At 44.6% G+C, this 19,521-nt stretch overlaps 1 protein-coding gene across 1 annotated transcript; it reads right to left on the bottom strand.

Moving 5' to 3' along the window:
- Nucleotides 1-2,949: 2,949 nt before the first annotated feature.
- On the bottom strand, nucleotides 2,950-19,509 carry ARL6IP5 (ARF like GTPase 6 interacting protein 5). Its single transcript, XM_073351075.1, has 3 exons — nucleotides 19,224-19,509; nucleotides 5,281-5,498; nucleotides 2,950-4,874 (listed from the first exon to the last, which is right to left on the bottom strand). The coding sequence occupies exons 1-3, from the start codon at nucleotides 19,397-19,399 to the stop codon at nucleotides 4,702-4,704; spliced, it is 567 nt and encodes a 188-aa protein (XP_073207176.1). The 5' UTR covers nucleotides 19,400-19,509; the 3' UTR covers nucleotides 2,950-4,701.
- Between the last annotated feature and the right edge of the window lie 12 nt (nucleotides 19,510-19,521).

Genomic DNA, 19,521 nt, shown 5'->3' with positions numbered 1-19,521 from the left:
CACTCCACGCAAACCAGCCTCACCAAGTCCATTAATGGCCTACTCTGCCTCTCGTAGCTAAGACACAGGGCTGGGTCTTGCTCTTTATTCCCTTCTTGGTCTGCCTACTACTGCTGCTCAGTTCCTCCTTTTCTTGTCTGTATGTCCTTGGCCATTCAATAATCTGACTTCTTCTTTCTGCCGTTCCTTTGGTTTCTCCTCATCCTTCCCTTCTTGCTCAATATCACCAAAGATCTACAAAATCTTCTGCCCGCCAGCTTGCATTTCTCTTACACAATCCATACTCCCTTCCCAAACCGCTTTTCTCCTTCTCACAGCTTCATATCCTGCTGCTTCCACATAGGGAACAGTTGCCTTCTTCATGCCATCAACCCTCTCCTTTCAAACCCACCTGTCCAACTTCGTTCAGTTCCCCTCCCCCTGCTGTCTGATTCCCTTTAAGGCTCTTGCGGGGGAGGCACATGCAGGCAGGGAGCTCAATTTATTGTTTATAAGGTACTGTATGAATTTACAGTACAAAGGAATTTTTTAAACTATGATTCAACATTGCTTGTGCAAATGTTGAGAGGAAAACCTAGTTTTACTTTATTTCTCATTTACAGCTGTCACATGAAGAGAATATTGTAACTGGGATGTGCCAGTGTTGTAGTCTCTCTCTTCCAATTGAACGACTAGCAGAAAAAGAAGCATGGTCAGGAAGAGCCAAAGTGGCTTTGAGCCACTCTTATTCAGCTCTGTTCCCAGAGCCGATTCAGGACTCAGCCTAAGTTGAGCTGCTTTTCAAGGGTCCGTCTGGAGGGAAGCGTGCGCCTTCACCAACGCCAGCCAGAGAGGGTGCGAGGGATGACAGAGCTGCTGCAGTGACCCTATGCCATCAGCCGATCCCTACATGAAGGGAATGCTCCCAGGGCCGGTTAAGGTGATTTTATGGCTGATCATTCTAGTGAATCAGGCTTATCATGTTCATGTAAAATTTTCAGTGTGCTCCTAATGTCTACACTGTGTAGTAACAAAGAGAGGGAAGCAAATGAGCGATAGGAGCTGCTCTGCACTCTTACAACATGGAAGGGTGGCTAAGTGTTTGGAAGAAAATAGGGCAACCCCATCCCTTCCTCTGAGGGAAGGAAAAGCAAGCAAAAGCCCATCACTACCTTATGTGTAATCACAGGTGGGACCATATGCTAATATGGCATGCAGGCCACATTCAGGCAGGAATTGGCACCATCGATTAAAGATGCAGAAGGGACCTATATGGAGAAGCGACTGGAACATGCATCTCAGTGGCATCAACACAACCCTTGCTTGTAAGTGCAAGAGAGTTCAGGGGAAGGTGTGGCCAAAGGAAAGGTAGGTGGAATCTAGGAAAGGGCCACACAAAAATGGTGCCTTCTGAAAAGGCACAAGGGCAGGCTGCCAAAACAAGTTGGCTACTTTTCACAGCCATCAGTTCCTACTGTAAGAGAGGAATGTGCATCAGGAAAAGATCCCATCTCTCACCCTGTCAGAAAGCATGCAAAAGCAAACACCTGGAGGCTTACAGCACTACCCCCATTCAAGCCCTGCTCCACAGGAGGACTGGTTTGTTTCAGAGCAGACACTCACTTACCATTGAAGTTTATCCACATTGGACTGAGCCTCATGGTATGCAGATCTATTAGTGCCTTGTAGGTTTCTACAGTTAGTGTGGTCATGTCTGGTGTCATGCTATTTCACAGACCTTCACCCAGGTCTGAAGGGTGGTTTTGGGGATGCGGATCACATCATGATCCTTTTCCTTCAATGAGTTATACACACACACACACACACACACACACACACACACACACATCAGCTACTTGCAGTCTCCTACCTCAACCCTAATAGGATTGCACTACTTTTTCCACTGAAAATACCTCTGCAGACTCCTCATCTTCAATAGGGTTGGAAAAAGGTAACTGAACCCATCTCCCACCCTTTTCTGATGGCCACTTATAGTTCCTGCCAAGCATATTTGGGTGGGGCATAGCTTCTTAAAAAAAGAAATCCAACAATACATGCCTCACTCTTGCCTTCTGTACTTCAAGGTCCCAATGGATTCTGCTAAGGCCAGAAATAGGATCAAACTTCAAGGATAAGGGGTTGCTCTAGGCTGTGTGCCCCATCCCGCACAAAACCCAGTAGCAGATACTAACTGGGATTATTGTTATTGTAAAGGTACAATCTGTTATCTTATATAGGAAGGTGTCCCCCTTTGCTTCAATTTCCTTTGAAGACATATAGCAGTTTACCTCTTTCTATTGCAGAAGCTGCGTGTGTACAAATACAAATCAGGCTCCACCCCGCTGCATATAGTGTACTGATTTCCTCCCACTTAGTTTGAGGTTTTGGAGAGGTGTTGTTTTTAAGTTGGGAGATGAAGGCAGAAATCTTCTCCCTTCAAGCCGTATCTAAAGTACAAATTTAGTTAGGTGGGGGGGAAACTGAAAATTATTCATATAAGGTAGCTGTGCTCTGTACAAGCACTTTGGAGTTTTTGTGCTATTTGGTATGCTAAAGGCTTTAAAAAAAGGTCAGACATCCAAACACTGGAAAATTTTGTTTAACAACAAAAACCAACTGTACACCACCTAGCTTGGTAAGCATACCATTTCTCAAAGTAGTCCAAAGAGGCTGCCGTCCCTACTCTCCTCCACCTAGAAACCCACTCACCTAGAAGGATACAAATAACCTTAGTGCTCTACTGCAATGACTCACTATGGCATGTTCCAAATCCATTCCCTTTTTAAAAAGGAAAGACGACCCACAGTGCATTGTGTTGTGCTTTTGTTATATGTAAAGTAGTGACTATAGTTCAAAAAACAAAAAAAGTTGGTCATTTAAACTGAATCATATTATTGTAGAGTAGTGTGATCTTGATTAAAGTCACTTTTCTGCATCATTAGTTAAAAAAAATGCAATAAATGCACTCTGTTTTAACAATGGTTAAACTTTATTCTTCACAACTAATTTTTAAAATTCTACAATGTAACCATATATTCATGAAGTCATAGGCTAGTATCTCTTCTGTAAGTGTAGCAAGAATTACTCATCGAAAGCTAAGACAATGTACTATAATAAAGGAGCAGGTCATGGCTTCTTACCCTGGAATATACACGTAAAGAAGCTTCTAATAAATACTGATCACTCTGGAACATTTGCATGGAATGAGGTGTTCAGACTCCAAAACAATTCATTTGGAAGAGACCCCAAGTGTGTGCGCACGTGCACACACGTGTCTTATACACATGAACTTTGAAGAGGTTTTTGGGATATCTGCTGTACCTGCCATGTAAATCAAGTCAGTTACAGATAAATACTTCATAAAAAAAGGGAGGAGAGATGCAAGACTGATGGTTACACACTATGTTAATCTGCATAAGTTTTTCCATGCATATGGTTTAGGTAGCACAGACTGCAGTCAAGCTGAAGTTTACTGAAGCTATTTGTAACAATAGCTCTTGAAAATAATTGCTTACATGAATTTGGAAATGGTTTTAAGAACATGTAATTTGTTTTTATTTACAAGTCTGAAATCTGGTCTTATTTCCCTTGAATAGAGCCACAAGTGGAATAAATTAGCAAGATGTATGTTTTAGCCAGTGTCTTCTTTAAACAGGAAGAGTCAGAGCACAATTTGGACAATGAGGTAAGTCCTAAAATCTCAAGGGACAGTTTTAAAACAAAAAAAACAAAACAAAACCAGAACTCCAAATAAGATAGTCTCCTAGCTATTCTTACAGTCCACAGTTTTTTGTTTTTTTTTTAAGTATTAAAAGAAAGAAGAAACCAATTGCAAAACCCCACACCTTGTAAGTGTGAAATTGTGGCTCTATTGAAGGCAATTGCAAAAAAGCTTTCATGGACCTCAAGAGAGCCAAAGATGTCAGAGACATTTAAGGCTCATAATAACCTTCAGAGACACATGTGCCTCTCTTACTGAATTCAGTCAAATCTGCATCCGTGCTTTGTAGGCAGAGCTGGACAAGGGAGCTATATAGTTTACATATGTTGCCCATTTAGACTTGGATCTCCTGCTATAAGAAATATTACATTTTATGAACAGACTAGGAGCATGCGAGGTGACTTGTGCGCTCTGGTCAATTTATTCTTTCCATTTGCTACTTCAGATAATAAGATGGCTTGACTATAACCTGCTTGAAAAGGTAAGCTGACAGGAGGACACCCCCTAGAGGGGTTTTTTTTTGGGGGGGGGGGGAAGAAGGAGAAGGAATGAAAAAAAAAAATTTATTGGCAGAGCTTTCAGCCAGTCCTGACTGCCAGATTTTTGTCTGGTGACATTTTTAGCCAACTGGTAGTGCACTAAACAGCCCCACCCCTATATCATTCCTCCAATGAAGTGCATTATAAATACTTAGACATGACACTGGCTACCAAGAACAGGTTCAGAGACTGCAATTCATGTTTGTTTCCCCCGCCAGAAAACAAGTGCTTTAAAAACAGTTGGTGCATATGTATGCAATACCAAGACATTTTACCATACTCTAGAAAGGTGAATCTCTCCTCCCCAACCTTAGAGGAGCCCTGCATAGCTTTGTATACCTGTATCTTGCCATTTTCAATCTATACAGTATGTGCATCTCAGACAAATTGAAAGCAAGCTTTGACAAAAGTAAATAGAAACTAAATTCCTGCAACAGGTAAGAATGCCATATTATGTGCATCTTATTCCTTCACTTTAGCAATGTAGTCAGCCAGTTTGTTGATGTTCTCTTCCTGCTGTTCAAGGGCATCAAGTACTATGCCCATAGGGGTCTTCTTCAAACCTATTCCTTCCATTTTATTCTCCAGTTTGTTCTTTATGCTCCGAAGCCTCAGAGATGCATGGATAAATATCACTAAGAACAGAAATACATGTTTGTTAACTGACATACCCCCACTGAATACTTAGCTCTTCAGTATCTCTCAAAGCACTTTGAATGACTTTGTAAATGAGCGGACATCCAAAAGTAGGAAGCTGAAAGTCTAACACATATGTACTGATATGGTCTGCTTAAGAAGTCATGTAAGTATATGTCTACCTCCAGTATAGTTTATTTCTTAAAAGGAAAACATTAGATTCCTTCAAGTTTCACTTGCTAGCAGCCTTGAAAGTCAATTGTATAAAATTTGTTTTGGGACCATTTTTAAAACCTCAAATTTCATATACTAAGTGGAGCCAAGGGTTAATTCAGAGTGAAGAGACTTGAGCTTTTAGTTTTAGTCATTAAGGGGGGGGAGGGGAGGGAGAAAAGCTATACTTACACAGTAGAGGAAATGTTATCCCAAATATGAACACCATGACACCTCCAAAATAGGATATCAAGAAGTAACTAGACAGCAGGATGGCTACCACAAACGCAGTTGGGTACTGCTTCTTGAACTTGCGAAGGATGTCCTTGTTGTGTGATGCCCACACAAAGCCTGTGAACACCAGCACCACTATGGTGCCACCAAGGATCATGTTCAGTGGGCTCAGAAATCTGGGGAGAAAGTGAAGGAAAGTTTGACCAACATCTTCATTTTATAACATATGAGTTACGCATTCAGCTTGAGTGTCTCCCTATTGCATGATTAAGAAGATGGAGACAGTCGACAAGGCTTATGCTTCAGTGCTTCAGAACCCTTATCAGCCAGCTTCGGACATTCACATGTCGCGCTTTGTTAGCCATAACGTTGTCATGCAGAGACCGCAAGCCATTGGTAAGCGATGTGCTTAATTAGTATTGTTCTCATGTGTATTTACACACACTATTCTCCCCCTGCCCTGGTTTTTGGAGGAGTTCAGTGCTCATGAAAGCAAGGAACTCACATCTGGCTAAAAAGAATCCTGAAGGCATCAGCACATCTCAACGCCACCCACCCATTTCACTCCTGGGCCTTTGCTGAGCAGCAGCAGACGGACAGTCATGCCAGATAGCGTGATGATCTAGTACTTGCTGGGACCAGTCTTCTCCATTTGTGGCTTAGAACAGGATCTAACCTAGTTTTTCACCTCCTGAAGACGCTAGTGATGACCTACTGTACTGCCTTGAGCTTCAGATGGGGAATGTAAATTAAACCTGTTCCCCCCCCCCATATTATGCAGAATGGGACTTTGACTTCTATTTGTATTCTAAATCTTCAGATATAGTCTAAGTAAAAGAGATGCAGAGATATCACGTGTGTCAAATCAAGGTGGTGTGTATCCCTAGGTAGGGCAATTACTTTCATCAGCAAACTGCAGGTAGCATGTGCGTCTCAGGGTCAGAAGGAACTAGGGTCTAGGACAGAGGTCCTGCAGGGAAGTTCTAGAAACAGCCCAGTTCAGCAAGAAAGCCAAGACTGGAAACAGAACATTCAACTTCAGATCGTGTGATAGAGGAGACACACTGGACAGACCTTAATTAACACTACTAAATTAAATTCAATCCTTTGAAGCCCTATTGTATTTAAAATGCAATTGCTTGTATGTTGTGAGTCTATGCAACTTTGGGTACGTTCATGCACTTTCTCTGGTTATCAGCCCTTTGAAGAACCCCCGAGAGGTTTGTATATTGTTGTTCCAACTAGATTCTCCAAACAAAAGAATTTTTGGATAAATGGCCTGGTTTTAAACTGGCTCAGGGCCTTTTATCTGGTGCTGCAAACAGACAGGACCCCAGTCCTTAGAGAAGGATTGGAAGAACTTTGGCCTACTGAGGCCCCATAAGACAGCGTTAGTTCCAAGGTGAGACTTAAGAACTTGGGCACTGGTATGAGGGGTCTTTTGTGGTCACATGTTAGAGACATTTGGTGGGCAGGGGAATTGCTGGTAAACTTATTAGCATGTGTGTAGGTTTTTGTATTGTTTACTATGTTTTCTCCATAATCTTACATCCCAAGAATAAATAGGCTTGCACAGTTAGTGCTATGGTACCATATCCAGAGCAATTACCCCATAACAGTGAGGAGAAAGACAAAGCAGGTGTGCTTAGGCAGACTGTCTTTTGCTGGAACAACACAGTGAAGGCAGTGGAACTGTTTAGCCTGGAAATGCTCTGCTCAGGATGGAGAGAGACATGGGTCTCCAAAGAAGGGCTTCTTGCTCCCTGGCCATTGCCTGAGAGTGGGTGTCCTTGCTGGGCTATAGAGGAAAAAAACAGATGCAGTTGTCCTGAACTTTGACAACTAGACAACCAAAACTCCAGGATGGGAGTGAGTTTAGGAGTATCTGGAGTAGGGTGGGAACTCCACCTGCTCTCACCACTCTTCAGTTATGTGTAGGCCATTTTTTCTGCCCCTCCCCTAACCATAACTTGCTTAGCCTGCTACTAATTTTTGCTTATGAAGTGCGATCTCTTAGTCTATTAATGCATAAGAATGACCACACTAGGTCAGACCAATGTACTATCTTGTCCAGTACATTGGCAATGGCCAGTGCCAGATGCTTCAGAGGGAATGAACAGAACAGGGCAATCATCCAGTCTCAGCTTCCATCAGTTGGAGGTTATGGTTCACCTGGAATATGGTGTTGAATCCCTGACCATCTTGGCTAATAGGTAAGCTTATGGAGGATAGGTCCATCAATGGCTAATTCTTTTTTGAGCCATTTATACTTTTGGCCTTCAAAACATCCCCTGGGAATGACTTCCACAGGTTGACTGTGCATTGTGTGAAGTACTTTGTTTGTTTTAAGCCCACAGTTACAAACAGAACAGTTCTTATGACCAAGATGATCCTGATTTGCCACTGTCAAATGGGCGTCATCCCTACTATAACAATTCCAGTATTTCAGGCCATAATTCATCTCAGACATAACCAGATGCAACACTAAAGCTAGGTGACCTGCCCACACTTACATCAGCACTAAGCTTGGCTCATCCCGTTGGACAACTGCAGTAGCATATGGTAGCATTTATAGTCTGTCCTTAATGTCCAACAAAAATGAAGAGCCATTTCGTACACATTATCTAGTTACATTGGCAATATTTGTATCCACTACTCTGACAAAGGGTTCCGTGGGAAAGGGGAAAACTAAATCACTTTGGTTTGAAACAACTCGTCTCCAGTTTCCTCTGTAGGTCAGCTGTCCCAACAAGGATGGGACAACTGGATTGAAAGATAAAAAACGCAAGTTAGCTGCCCACCTGCTTCTGTTATTCATGTCTGAGCTCCAGCAAGGCACACAGGAACTCTGATAGGGAAGGCCTGTTTGCAACATTTGAGTCATTTGTCTTGCAGTCAACCACAGACTATATTTAGGTTAAAATGGTCTCAAGCTCCCAGGCTGGAAAAAGTGACCAGCATTACTCCAGGCAGAAGTTATTTTAAGTCTGTGCTCTGCTGCAGCAGGATTTCTGATCAGACAACACTAGTACTGCTACTATATGTTTCAGAACCAAAGTGCTTGTGTATGTATATATATTTTTTTTTTTTTAAAAAAAGTCTAAATACACCTCCTTTCCCCCTCCACAAGGAGGATTAACCTTGTTAACTTCTATGAGACATGACCTAGTCTGTTTAATAGTTTGCCAGTAGCCGGTCACTAGATTTGGGTGCAGGAGGTAGAGCCTTGTCCCAAGTTAAACATTTGTAGCAAAGTTGATTTGTTCCACTTCAACATTCAGAGGCTTTTATTTATTTTTCCAGTTTAGGAATTGGGGGTTTGTATAAATAGTTTCTGTCCAAACATTAAATGGAAGAATATTTTTCTCCATATTGACAGGTAGTTCATACCAAATCTCTACATGTTTTAAAATTGTATTCTAGGGAGTTTGTGCAGTTGAACTTCCTCAGATGCAAAGACTGCTGCAAGTGATCCCAAAAAAGACAGCTTTCCCAAGGAAAGCGTTAATCTGAAGTACATGCTTTCTGAAGTGGGATGAATTGCAGAGTACAAAGAAGCAGTGAGTGTAACTATCAAATGAGATCATTCAGAGCCACATAAAGGCAGATTAGTAGTAAGCTGTCCAAAGAACATGAATATTCATGTTGTGAGCCATGTGGTTCAGATTCCCCAATACTGCTGAATTCAATCTTGGATGTCTCTTTTATGCCATTTTCCCTGTAACAGTTTCTGAAAGCCATCTGCATTATGCACTACTGCTTCCTGCCCACACAGTGCTACAACAGGATCACCCTCACAATAAATAAATTCCATCAGAGAGGAGTCATCAAATGCTGGCATATTTCACCAAGGCTGCCTTCTGCTACCTGAGAGTGTAAGTCAGACTTGTGATCACTCTTTCTAGATATCTGCTATATTTAATGCACCCCCTGATTTAAGGGAAGACGGAACAGGACAATCCTAGTTTTCCAGGTAGAATATTTTGCCTCTGAACGTGTGAACAGTCAGGTTTTCAGCTTAGTCCAAAATAGCAGAGTAAGTGACAGGAGGATCCTGTTACAGATGCCAACAACTTGCAGTGGAGCTGCTGCTCATTAGGTTAAACCTAGATATTGCGTTCTGGAGCATAGGTTTGAGTTCTTTGCAGCATTTATCCAATACCAGTGATTGGGTAATAAGTATTCTTTGAGAATACTTCCTCCCATCCCAAAGTAGAACAATTAGTTCTGTAGATTGTGAGGTTCAGAATTGCTTTCCGAAGGGCCAGATTTTTTTTTTTTACATCATTGTAAATCTGAAGCATCTCCTCTCATGTCAGGGCTATCTTTAAGAAAATCATCAGAATCCGTCTCTGGGATGAGCTACACCAACCCACTGCTTGTCTGTCTGTAGAATGGCAGCAGCGTGCCAAAGCAGTATCACACCCCAACACTCAGCAGAGCATGGGCTGCGCAAGTGAATGATAAGCAGTTCATGATTAAGGTAATGAGGGAGAGACTAGAGCACCAGGTACTGCATGCTTTTGTGCTTGTATCTGAGAATAGGCGATATATTGACCCATGTGCAGTCTCTTAAAGTGGTGTCCTGGAAGTTTCCCTTCAACAGCAAAGGAAGTACTGTTGTGGCCTTGCTTAAATATATATCTCTTATCACAGTCTGATAGTGACTTCCCAGACCTCAAGTTTGAAGCCTAGATTGAAGTCTTCCAAACTTGCAGAGACTAGATACTTTCTAAATACAGTTCTCCTTTGAAAGGTTTATTAGGCATCTCAAACATTTTAAAAGGCATCTAATAGGGCAGCAGCACTGTGGCAATGAGTTTTAGGTTGCTCAGACAACTTGAAAACCAGAAGCTTGGGTAGAAGGCAACAACTAGTTCTTGTTTCCCACAGAGAAATTAAGGCAGGAACACCACACAGTGTCAAGAGGAAGTACAAAGAGCCCAGAACCAACAGCATGCCAAGTGGATGTTGCATTCCTTTCCAGGATGAAGGAGGAGTGAGCCAGAGGTCTGGGTCCAGCAGAGAATGGAACAAATCAGTTGGGAAAAGCCAGCCATTTAGAGATGGAATCTCTCTGTAGTCTCATCATTACAGGAAGTACCCCTCTGCCTTCTTTCTGAGACAGTGTTTGCTTTCATAGAAGCTGCAGTAAGAAATGCAAGGAAACAGATATGGGAATTGACTTTATTTGTGCTGACAGGCTGGTAGGCCTGATTGGGTGAAGGGCAAGGAAGGAAGTCGAGCAGTATTGCAAGGGAGAGGGAATAGAAAAAAAACTACTGAAAAAAACTAGCCAGCTGGGCTAAGAGTTCAAACAGTCCTTTTGTAAGAAGACTCGGCACTAGGTATAAGCAGACTAAACAATTGCTTAAGGCCCCCGTTAATTATTAGTATGTGTTGGGGGCAAAAATATTCCTGCTGATGGCCCCCAGTGGGCTAGCACCAGCATGGTTTCGAAATTAAGGATGGCAGACAGTGCTCCAGTGAGTTTCCTCTTTTACATGAGTCTAGGCCGAGGACAGTTCAAGAGGTGGCCCTCGGTCAAGTTTTAAAGGGGGGATGCTTTAAGAACAGAGCTAGATTGAGCCTGTGCTTTACTTTGTAGCGGTCACGCCTGTCAGCTTGTTTTGTTTTACATGCTACCTTACTGCAGGAAAGTCTCTATTAAAATGCTGGCAGAACCTGTGTTTCTTATTGCGTAGCAGAGCTTTTTGTTAACTGCCTCATGACTGACTAGGCTCACCCTCAACAGAATATATTTGTTTAGAGGGAATACATGAGAGATACACACCCTTTCTCTAGAGGCCCAAGGAAGTTATGCCTGTGTTCTCCCCCCGACCCACATTCCAGTAAATGAGCAGGCATAGTGCTGCTTTACTCACTTATGAGTTATTTCAAGACTGCACAGATCAAATTCTTCCCTCAGTTACATCTATGCAGTCTCACTGAAGCCAGTACAGTTTGCATAGGTTTAACTGATGGCAAAATTTGGTCCTGTACATTTAAGAAAGTAGGGTTGCCAGGTGTCTGACCTGAACGCCCGGTCAAAAAGGGACCCTGGCAGCTCTGGTCAACACTGCTGACCGGGCTGTTAAAAATCCAGTCGGTGGTGCAGCAGGGCTGGCAGGCTCCTTGCCTACCTGAGATCCATGTGGCTCCCAGAAGCAGTGGCATGTACTCCCTCTGGCTCCTAAGGTGTAGAGGCAGCCAGGGATCTCCAAGCAGTGCCCTCGCCGAAAGTGCCAGCTCTGTTGCTCCCATTGGCCAGGAACTGCAGTTAATGAGAGCTGCAGGGGTGGCACATGCGACCGGGACAGCATGCAGAGCCACCTGGCTGTGCCACAGCGTAGGAGCCAGAGGGGGGACATGCTGCTGCTTCTGGGAGCTGCTTGAGGTAAGCGCTGCCCAGAACCCGTACCCCTGACCCCAGCCCCACACCCCAACCCCCTGCCCTGAGCTCCCTCACCCTCTGAACCCCTCAGTCCCTGCCTTGAGCACCCTCCTGCACCCCAAATCCCCAGCCCCACCCCTGAGTCTGCACCCCCAGCCAGAGCTCTCATCTCTCCCCCCACCCTCTGCCCCAGTCTGGAGCCCCCTCCTGCACCCTGAACCCCTCATTTCTAGCCCCACCCTGGAACCCACACCCCCTGCCCAGAGTCTGCAACCCCTCCCTCACCCAACCTTCTACTTCAGCCCAGACCCCCTCATATACTGAACTCCTTGGCTCCCCCAGCCTGGAGCCCTTTCCTGCACCCCAAATCCCTGATCCCCAGCTGAAGCCCTCACCCCCTTCCCACACCCCAACCCCCTGAGCTAGCCCAGTGAAAATGAGAGAGTAAGGGAGGGTGGGCAGCGAGTGATAGAGGGAGGTGGAGATGGAGTGAGTGGGGGGCGGGGCAGAGGTGTTCAGTTTTGTGCGAGGAGAAAGTTGGCAACCCTATAAGCAAGCATGAGAACAGAGATAGTACGTTTCCAACCTTTATGAGTTACCACAGATGTGTTACTCCTGGGTGAACTAAGTCTATTTAGCATTTCAGTAACCACTAGCATCCTGAGATCTCAAAGCTTCACAAACATGAAACCGCTACTGAAACACCATCTAGGAACAGAATCCAGGAGACCAGCTTCCAATATCCCTCTGCTAGGGCCACTAGACACCATTCCCTCCAATGCTTCCCAAATTTTGCTTTGTCATAGAGGCAGCTAACTCTATTGAATACGGATCTATTTATTTTTTAAAGCAACAAAATGGAAGTGTTGCTCACCCTCGCTGTTTTTGCCATTCCAGTTTTTTTTTTAATTTATTAATAGCCCAACTCCTCCAAGCCATTAAAAATAAAGTCAGGTTTCAGAGTAGCAGCCATGTTAGTCTGTATTTGCAAAAAGAAAAAGGAGGACTTGTGGCACCTTAGAGGCTAACATTTGAGCATAAGTTTTCATGAGCTACAGCTCACCTCATCTGATGCCTTCAGAGGAAAATACAGTGGGGAGATTTTATAGACACAGAACGTGAAACAATGGGTGTTACCATACACAATGCAAGGAGAGCGATCACCCAAGGTGAGCCATCACCAGCAGGAGGGTGGGGGAAAAAAACCTTGTGGTGATAATCAAGGTGGGCCACCTCCAGCAGCTGACAAGAACACCCAAGGAACAGCCAAGAGGGTAGGGGCGGGAAATAAACATGGGGAAATAGTTTCCCTCTGCACAATGACCCATCCACTCCCAGTCTCTATCTAAGCCCAAGTTAATTTTGCCACTTTGGAGTGATCATCTTACACAGGGAATTATTCCAACTATAAATCAATCAACTAATGTGGGGCAGGGGGAGAGAAGAATAAAGCTGTTTGTCAATTTGAATGACTGTGCAGTAAGCTAATGGAAGGGAAAAAAAAAGAAGAATCAAAGAACTGGGGGATGGAGGTGGTAAAATCACAACATGAGGCTGCAGGTAAGCAGACGATTAAGCCATATCAGAACAGAGAGACAAGGTGGGTGAGGCAATATATTTTCTTGGACCAGCGTCTGTTGGTGAGCAAGACAAGTTTTCAAGCTCCACAGAGCTCTTTGTCGGGTCTGGAATTTGGGAAATGTACTAAGATGAAAACAAATATTCTAACTTCTTATGCTAAAGTATGTGCTGTTTGATCTTGTACTAAGTGTCACAGGTAAATACATTTCCCAGATCTGAAGAAGAGCTCTACGTAGCTGGAAAACTAGTCTCTCTCTCCCACAAACAGAAGCTGGTCCACTAAAAAGATATTACCTTACCCACCTTGTCCCATATCCTGGGACACACAGCTACAACAGAACGGAGATAGCTGTTGACTAACACAGGAGGGACTCTGGGATGCCTAGCTCATTTTACACGATCAGCTTTTATAGCAATTTTTACACTGGGAAGGCTCTAGTAGCTAAAATTTAAGCATTTGATGTGCATGGCAAACAAGTTCCAAAATACTGTGCAAGTTTATCTGAATATGCAGTGATTTGACTTTTAGTAAAGCAGCATCAGTAAGGCATAGAAATCTATTAGGCAAGATTCCATTCTCCTGCCAGAGTGGGAGTCCTCCACTAGGATGCAGGGATTGTCTAGGTATACCTGATCCTGCCTCAGTGCACAGGGATGGAATAAATGACCTCTTTGAGGTCCCTTTCAGCCCTATATTTCTATAACTCTGATCAGAATAAAACGAACACTCTACAATCTTCATGATAGGACCGATCTATAGTTGAATGTTTTAGAAGATACGTTTAGATCTTTGGGGTTATTTTTTTGGTCTGTTTGTAAAGCACCTAAAACAACGGGGCCCTGGAGCTCCTGCTGAAATACAAATTAACAACAAAGGACAGTTAAGCACCCAATTCCTATTGATTTTGGAACACTAATGGGATATTTAATATCTTGGAATAGCTACAGGGATTCAGTGGGAGAGAGAGAGAGAGAGAGAGTCTTAATATGGAGCTATGTTGCTGTGTAAGTCCAGCCTTGAAAAATCAAGTTACTGTCTACAATGTGTTTTAACACAGAACAGCACTGTGATTCATTCCCACTGGCACTTTTATTGTACACGTAAACAACAACTATAGCCAAGAAATGTTAGCTTCTAGTTTCTGGATTCACAATTTTCTATTTAGTCCGGGAGGGGGGGGGGGGGAACCTCACACATGAAGGATTTTTTTGTTTTTAAATGCAGTGTTGTTGTAGCCATGTTGGTCGCAGGATTTTTCTTTTTAAATGTCACACAGGGTGTGCCCATATAATAGGCTGATTACTTAGTGGCCTTTATACTTTGCCATCTGGGACTACCACACACACAGTGGTAGCTTTTATGGAATAGGATTAGTGTTCAGATGGTTCAGTACCACATGAATTCTCTATTAAACTAGGGGAAAGCTATACAGAGGTAATATTGCAGTTTTACACAGTGTGCTCAGCATAAGGGATACAAATATATACAGCTCCTTATCGCAGGTAGAGGTATCCTGTACTCACTGGATATTTCAGAGGGGTAGCCATGTTCGTCTGTATCAGCAAAAACAATGAGGCGTCCTTGTGGCACTTTAGAGACTAACAAATTTATTTGGGCATAAGCTTTGTGGGCTAAAACCCACTTCATCAGATGCATGGAGTGAAAAATACAGTAGGCAGGTATAAGTATACAGCACATGAAAAGATGGGAGTTGCCTTACCAAGTGGGGGGTCAGTGCTAACTAGGCCAATTCAAATCAGGGTGGATGTGGCCCATTCCCAACAGTTGATAAGAAGGGGTGAATATCCGAGGGAAAATTATTTTGTAGTGACCCAGCCACTCCCAGTCTTTATTCAGGCCTAATTTGATGGTGTCAAGTTTGCAAATTAATTCCAGTTCTGCAGTTTCTCACTGAAGTCTGTTTTTTTGTTGAAGAATGGCCACTTAAGTCTGTTATTGAGTGTCCAGGGAGATTGAAATGCTCTTCTACTTGTTTTTGAATGTTAATTCTTGATGTCTGATTTGTGTCCATTTATTCTTTTGCTTAGAGAGTGTCCGGTTTGGCCAATGTACACGGTAGAGGGGCATTGCTGACACGATTGCACATATCACATTGGTAGATGTGCAGGTGAATGAGCCCCTGATGGCGTGGCTGATGTGGTTAGGTCCAATGATGGCGTCCCTTGAATAGATATATGGACAGAGTTGGCAACGGGTTTTGTTGCAGGGATTGGTACCTGGGTTAGTGTTTCTGTTGTGTGGGGTGTAGTTGCTGGTGAGTATTTGCTTCAGGTTGGGGGGGGCTGTCTTTAAGCGAGGACTGGCCTGTCTCCCAGCAAGGCCTGACCTGTCTCCCAAGGTCTGTAAGAGTGAGGGATCATCCTCCAGGATCAGTGGTCAATTCCTGATGATGTGCTGAAGAGGTTTTAGTTGGGGGCTGTAGGCAATGGCTAGTGGCCTTCTGTTACTTTCTTTGTTGAGCCTGTCCTGTAGTAGGTGACTTCTGGGTACCCTTCTGGCTCTGTCAATCTGTTTCTTCACTTCCCGAGGTGGGTACTGTAGTTTTAAGAATGCTTGATAGAGATCCTGTATGTGTTTGTCTCTGTCTGAGGGATTGGAGCAAATGCAGTTGTATCTTAGGGCTTGCTTGGCTTGTATGTCCCAATAAATTAGTCTTGGAGGTGCCACAAGGACTCCTCGTTGTTTTCACTTGTGGTTGGAAGTCTAATGAGTTTCCATCTTGTCAGATTCAATTTACAACCATAAAAGAGGGGTTTTATGGTCTTACTAGCAATGTGTAAGACACACAATTCCTAAGTAATGCTGATCACGTTGCCCAACGCTACCACCACAACTGCCAAACTATTACAGTGTAGAAGTCAGACAGCCCAGGGTTACAAGACACACCCAGCTTGAATGAGATGAGTTAGGCTACTCTAAAACAGAGCTGACCATGGGGCAAATTTAGCCTTGTTGAGAGAGAAAGAATTTGGCACACTACAATGGCCTTTTTGCAGAATCCTGTCGCTGCGGCCTTACACAAGTGTTTTTATAAGTTAAATCTCATATTCGAGAGGGTTTTCTAGAAGATGTAGAGCCATGATGCAGTACTGGATTGCTGCCCAGTGAACAGTTAAGCATGGAGAATTTAGACAAATGACTAAGTCTATGACTTATCGGCAGAGCTTTCTTTAGTTTCCCCACTCAGTATTTGAATTGGTGAAGTCAGCCACAATCTGTCCCCCATTAAAAAGGTCAGCTTTATGTAATACACACCCAGAAGTATGGACGTTTCCCCATTAGGGCTTGATCTTTGCTAAAATAAGGGACTTTTGCTATTCCATTCAATGGCGGCAGCATCAGCACTCCTAGGACGCAAAGTCTTCACACAGTACGGATCATAACTCAGGAGCAAGAAGATCTCAGACGCCAGATGTGCCTTATCCTGGTGTTTTCACTTCAGGAATTATTTTTGAAAACTAAACATCCATAACATGAACTGTTCTGGATCTGTGCACCATGCATGCTGGTGTTTTTTATTGGCAGATTCAACACATACACACACACAGCCAGAAAAATTGGTAATATTTTTTTCCCCCCAGTTACACGTAGATAATCCTTACTCTAGAAGATTGAGGATTTGAGTATTGTATATCTGGTAGGGAAATGATTGAGGAGACCAAACAGGTTCAAGTTGAGTTGGCAACAGTTTATAGTGCTTTTGAGATCCTTGGCTGCAAAGTACATTCTGACTAGTGTGTTATCTGTCTTTCAGAACTGAACATTAGTTAGCAACCTGAGGTAGAGAAGAACTCACACCTGGCCAACACACAAAGTTACACTGATTTACCTAACGGTGAGATGTTGCACCAGTCTAAACTAAAACTACTTGTCTATTATCACTATGCAAGAATGCTGACAATAGTTAAGGGTAGACTAAAGCGGAGTAAGCCAGTGCAACTTTGTGTTTAAAGAAGCACCAAGTAGCTTGCTCAAGGTGACAGAGCTGGGAAAACAACCCAGGAGTCCTGCCTACCTACCAGTCCCATGTTCTAATCTCTTGGCCATACAACACCCCTCTACTCCCAGTTACCAGCAGCCTTCAAGCTTAGAGCAGGCAGAAGAAAAAGATATTCTATCCCATGGTACCAGTTCCATAGCTAGTATACAGAGTAGAAATATCACCCACTTATGAAGAGTACTTCACCTCTCAAAGTCTGATCCAAAGTTAATTGATGTCAATTGAAAAAAAATGTATTGTCAGCTTTCAGGGGGCTTCAGATTAGGCCGTGTGTGTTAATGGCCTCAAGGAGTCTGACTGGATGTAGGTTCTTCGCTTTAGCAAGTTTTCATTCTGGTTTAATGTTTTAAATGAACAAGCTGGCATCTTTACAACATGCTATATAAATGAGATGGTGCCCTGGCTCATAGGCTTCAAGTCAGACCTGATTCAGACAAAACAGATGATCCTCACCACCCCCAATTCACTGTTTAAGTGCTCTGGATTCAGATAAGTGTCGCTATTTTACCTGCCTGGACATGATCATTGCAAATGGTTTGGTTGGAAGATTAAGAGGTCCCCACCCCCATTATCACTATTTTCTGCATCTGCTTCTAAAACACCTTAACACAAGTCTTACAGCAATACTCGAGAGGGAGCCACGCCAGATCCCCATCAGAAAGGGGTAAAATGTTTAGTCTCCAGACTTTCTCCAGGAGCAGAAGGGCGCCATGGTGCAGTTGTGCTCAGAGAGTACACCGATACCCGAATGAGACCCCCCATGTGCAAAACAATCCTGCTCTTATCATCAGACTTCCAGCACTGACTGCTCCAGGAACTGATCCTGCTCCACCTCCACAGACCTGGAGCCCTATCCTGACCTCAGACACAGCAGATGCAATACCATGACTGAACAAAATTGGTCCCCTGAAGTTTGGGGGGGGAGGGAGGGCGGAAGAGAAGAGACGAAAAAACAAACACACGCAAAAAGCCTATCAACAGCCAACCACACTTTCTACATTTCAACTTGTCCGATTCTGCTCTCTGGCTGGTAACCCTTTAAGCAGAAAGCACATCACTGCAGAGGAAGTGGTTTTATTTTTAAGAGGAAAAGCAGAGAGTTAAGCCGAGAGCTACACAGCAGCCAGTTCCTAAACTCAGTGTTGTTTTTTGAGACTGAGCACATTAAAACTTAACATAAAACAAAAAATTTAAACGATTTAGGTCTCCCAAACAAGCCTCTCGCTCTCTACCCCCCCACCCACACAGCAGCACCCCCAGAAAGGGGAGATTGGGCGGTGCAGAGTAGAGGGAGGAGCTGTTTTAGGACTCCTACCACATAACTGTGCTGTAAAAAGGAAGCCACACCTTCCACTGACTTACACCCTTTCTCAGCTATTCCAGGTGAACAGAACCAACTCTGCTGGTTTAAATTTGAAACCCAAGGAGGTTTGCTCCCTCCCTCAACACAGCCCAGTCCTTGCACGGTCCATTTCGCCTCCGCTGCTCCGGCGGCTGTCGCAGGCCCACCGGGTGGGGAATAAGAGCCGGATCTCAGAAACCGCCCAGAACGGCGCTGGGGCCCGGACACCTGGGCGGCCTCCGCGGCCAGCCCTGCCCAGGCAGGGAGCTGCCGGCGCGGCGTGGGGGACACACGGGCACGGCCGCCAGCGTCCTGACCCTACAGCCCGCTTTGCGACCGCGTCTGTCCACACAGCGGCCCAGGGAGCAGCGGCCTCCATAGCCTGCAGGACCCAGCATCCAGCCGGGACCCCCCCCCCCGGCCCAGCCCAGCCCTTTGCAAGTCCCAGGAGGCCAAACCCTGAGCTCCGCCCCTGGCAGCGCAGATGGGGGGGGGAAGCGGGGGGAGGAAGGGGGCGCCCCTTTTGCTACCCACCCCTCCCGCGCAGGAGAGGCAGACTCACCCCACGATGGAGATGACCGCGGCAGCCAGCAGCAGGTAATTGGTCTGGTAATAGAGCAGGTTGCTGACCACCCTGTTGTTCCATTTGGACACGTCTCTGAAATCCGGCCGGGCGAAGCGCTCGACGCCGGGGAAGAAGTCGTCCCAGGCTCTCCGGGGCGCAACCTGCACCTCCATCGCGCTCCCCAGCCGGCGGCGGCCCGTCAGCTGGGCAGGGTTAAAGAGCTCCCGGCAGCGAATCCGCGCAGCCGGCCGGGCTCAGCTGCTCCCCGCGCCGCCAATGCACCGCGGCAGCAGGA

This window comes from Lepidochelys kempii, chromosome 7 (genome assembly GCF_965140265.1).
Source record: "Lepidochelys kempii isolate rLepKem1 chromosome 7, rLepKem1.hap2, whole genome shotgun sequence".
Classification (NCBI taxonomy): Eukaryota; Metazoa; Chordata; order Testudines; family Cheloniidae; genus Lepidochelys; species Lepidochelys kempii.
Note: the sequence above shows the minus strand (reverse complement) of the source record. Positions and strands in the feature narration are given on the sequence as shown.

Bases quoted from the DNA above. Each gene is read 5' to 3' on its own strand.
- ARL6IP5 (XM_073351075.1), bottom strand. From the start codon at position 19,399: ATGGAGGTGCAGGTTGCGCCCCGGAGAGCCTGGGACGACTTCTTCCCC. The intron at 5,499-19,223 runs GTGAGTCTGCCT...CTTTCTCCCCAG, and splicing joins GCGGTCATCTCCATCGTGGG to ATTTCTGAGCCCACTGAACA. The intron at 4,875-5,280 runs GTAAGTATAGCT...TTCTGTTCTTAG, and splicing joins GATAACATTTCCTCTACTGT to TGATATTTATCCATGCATCT.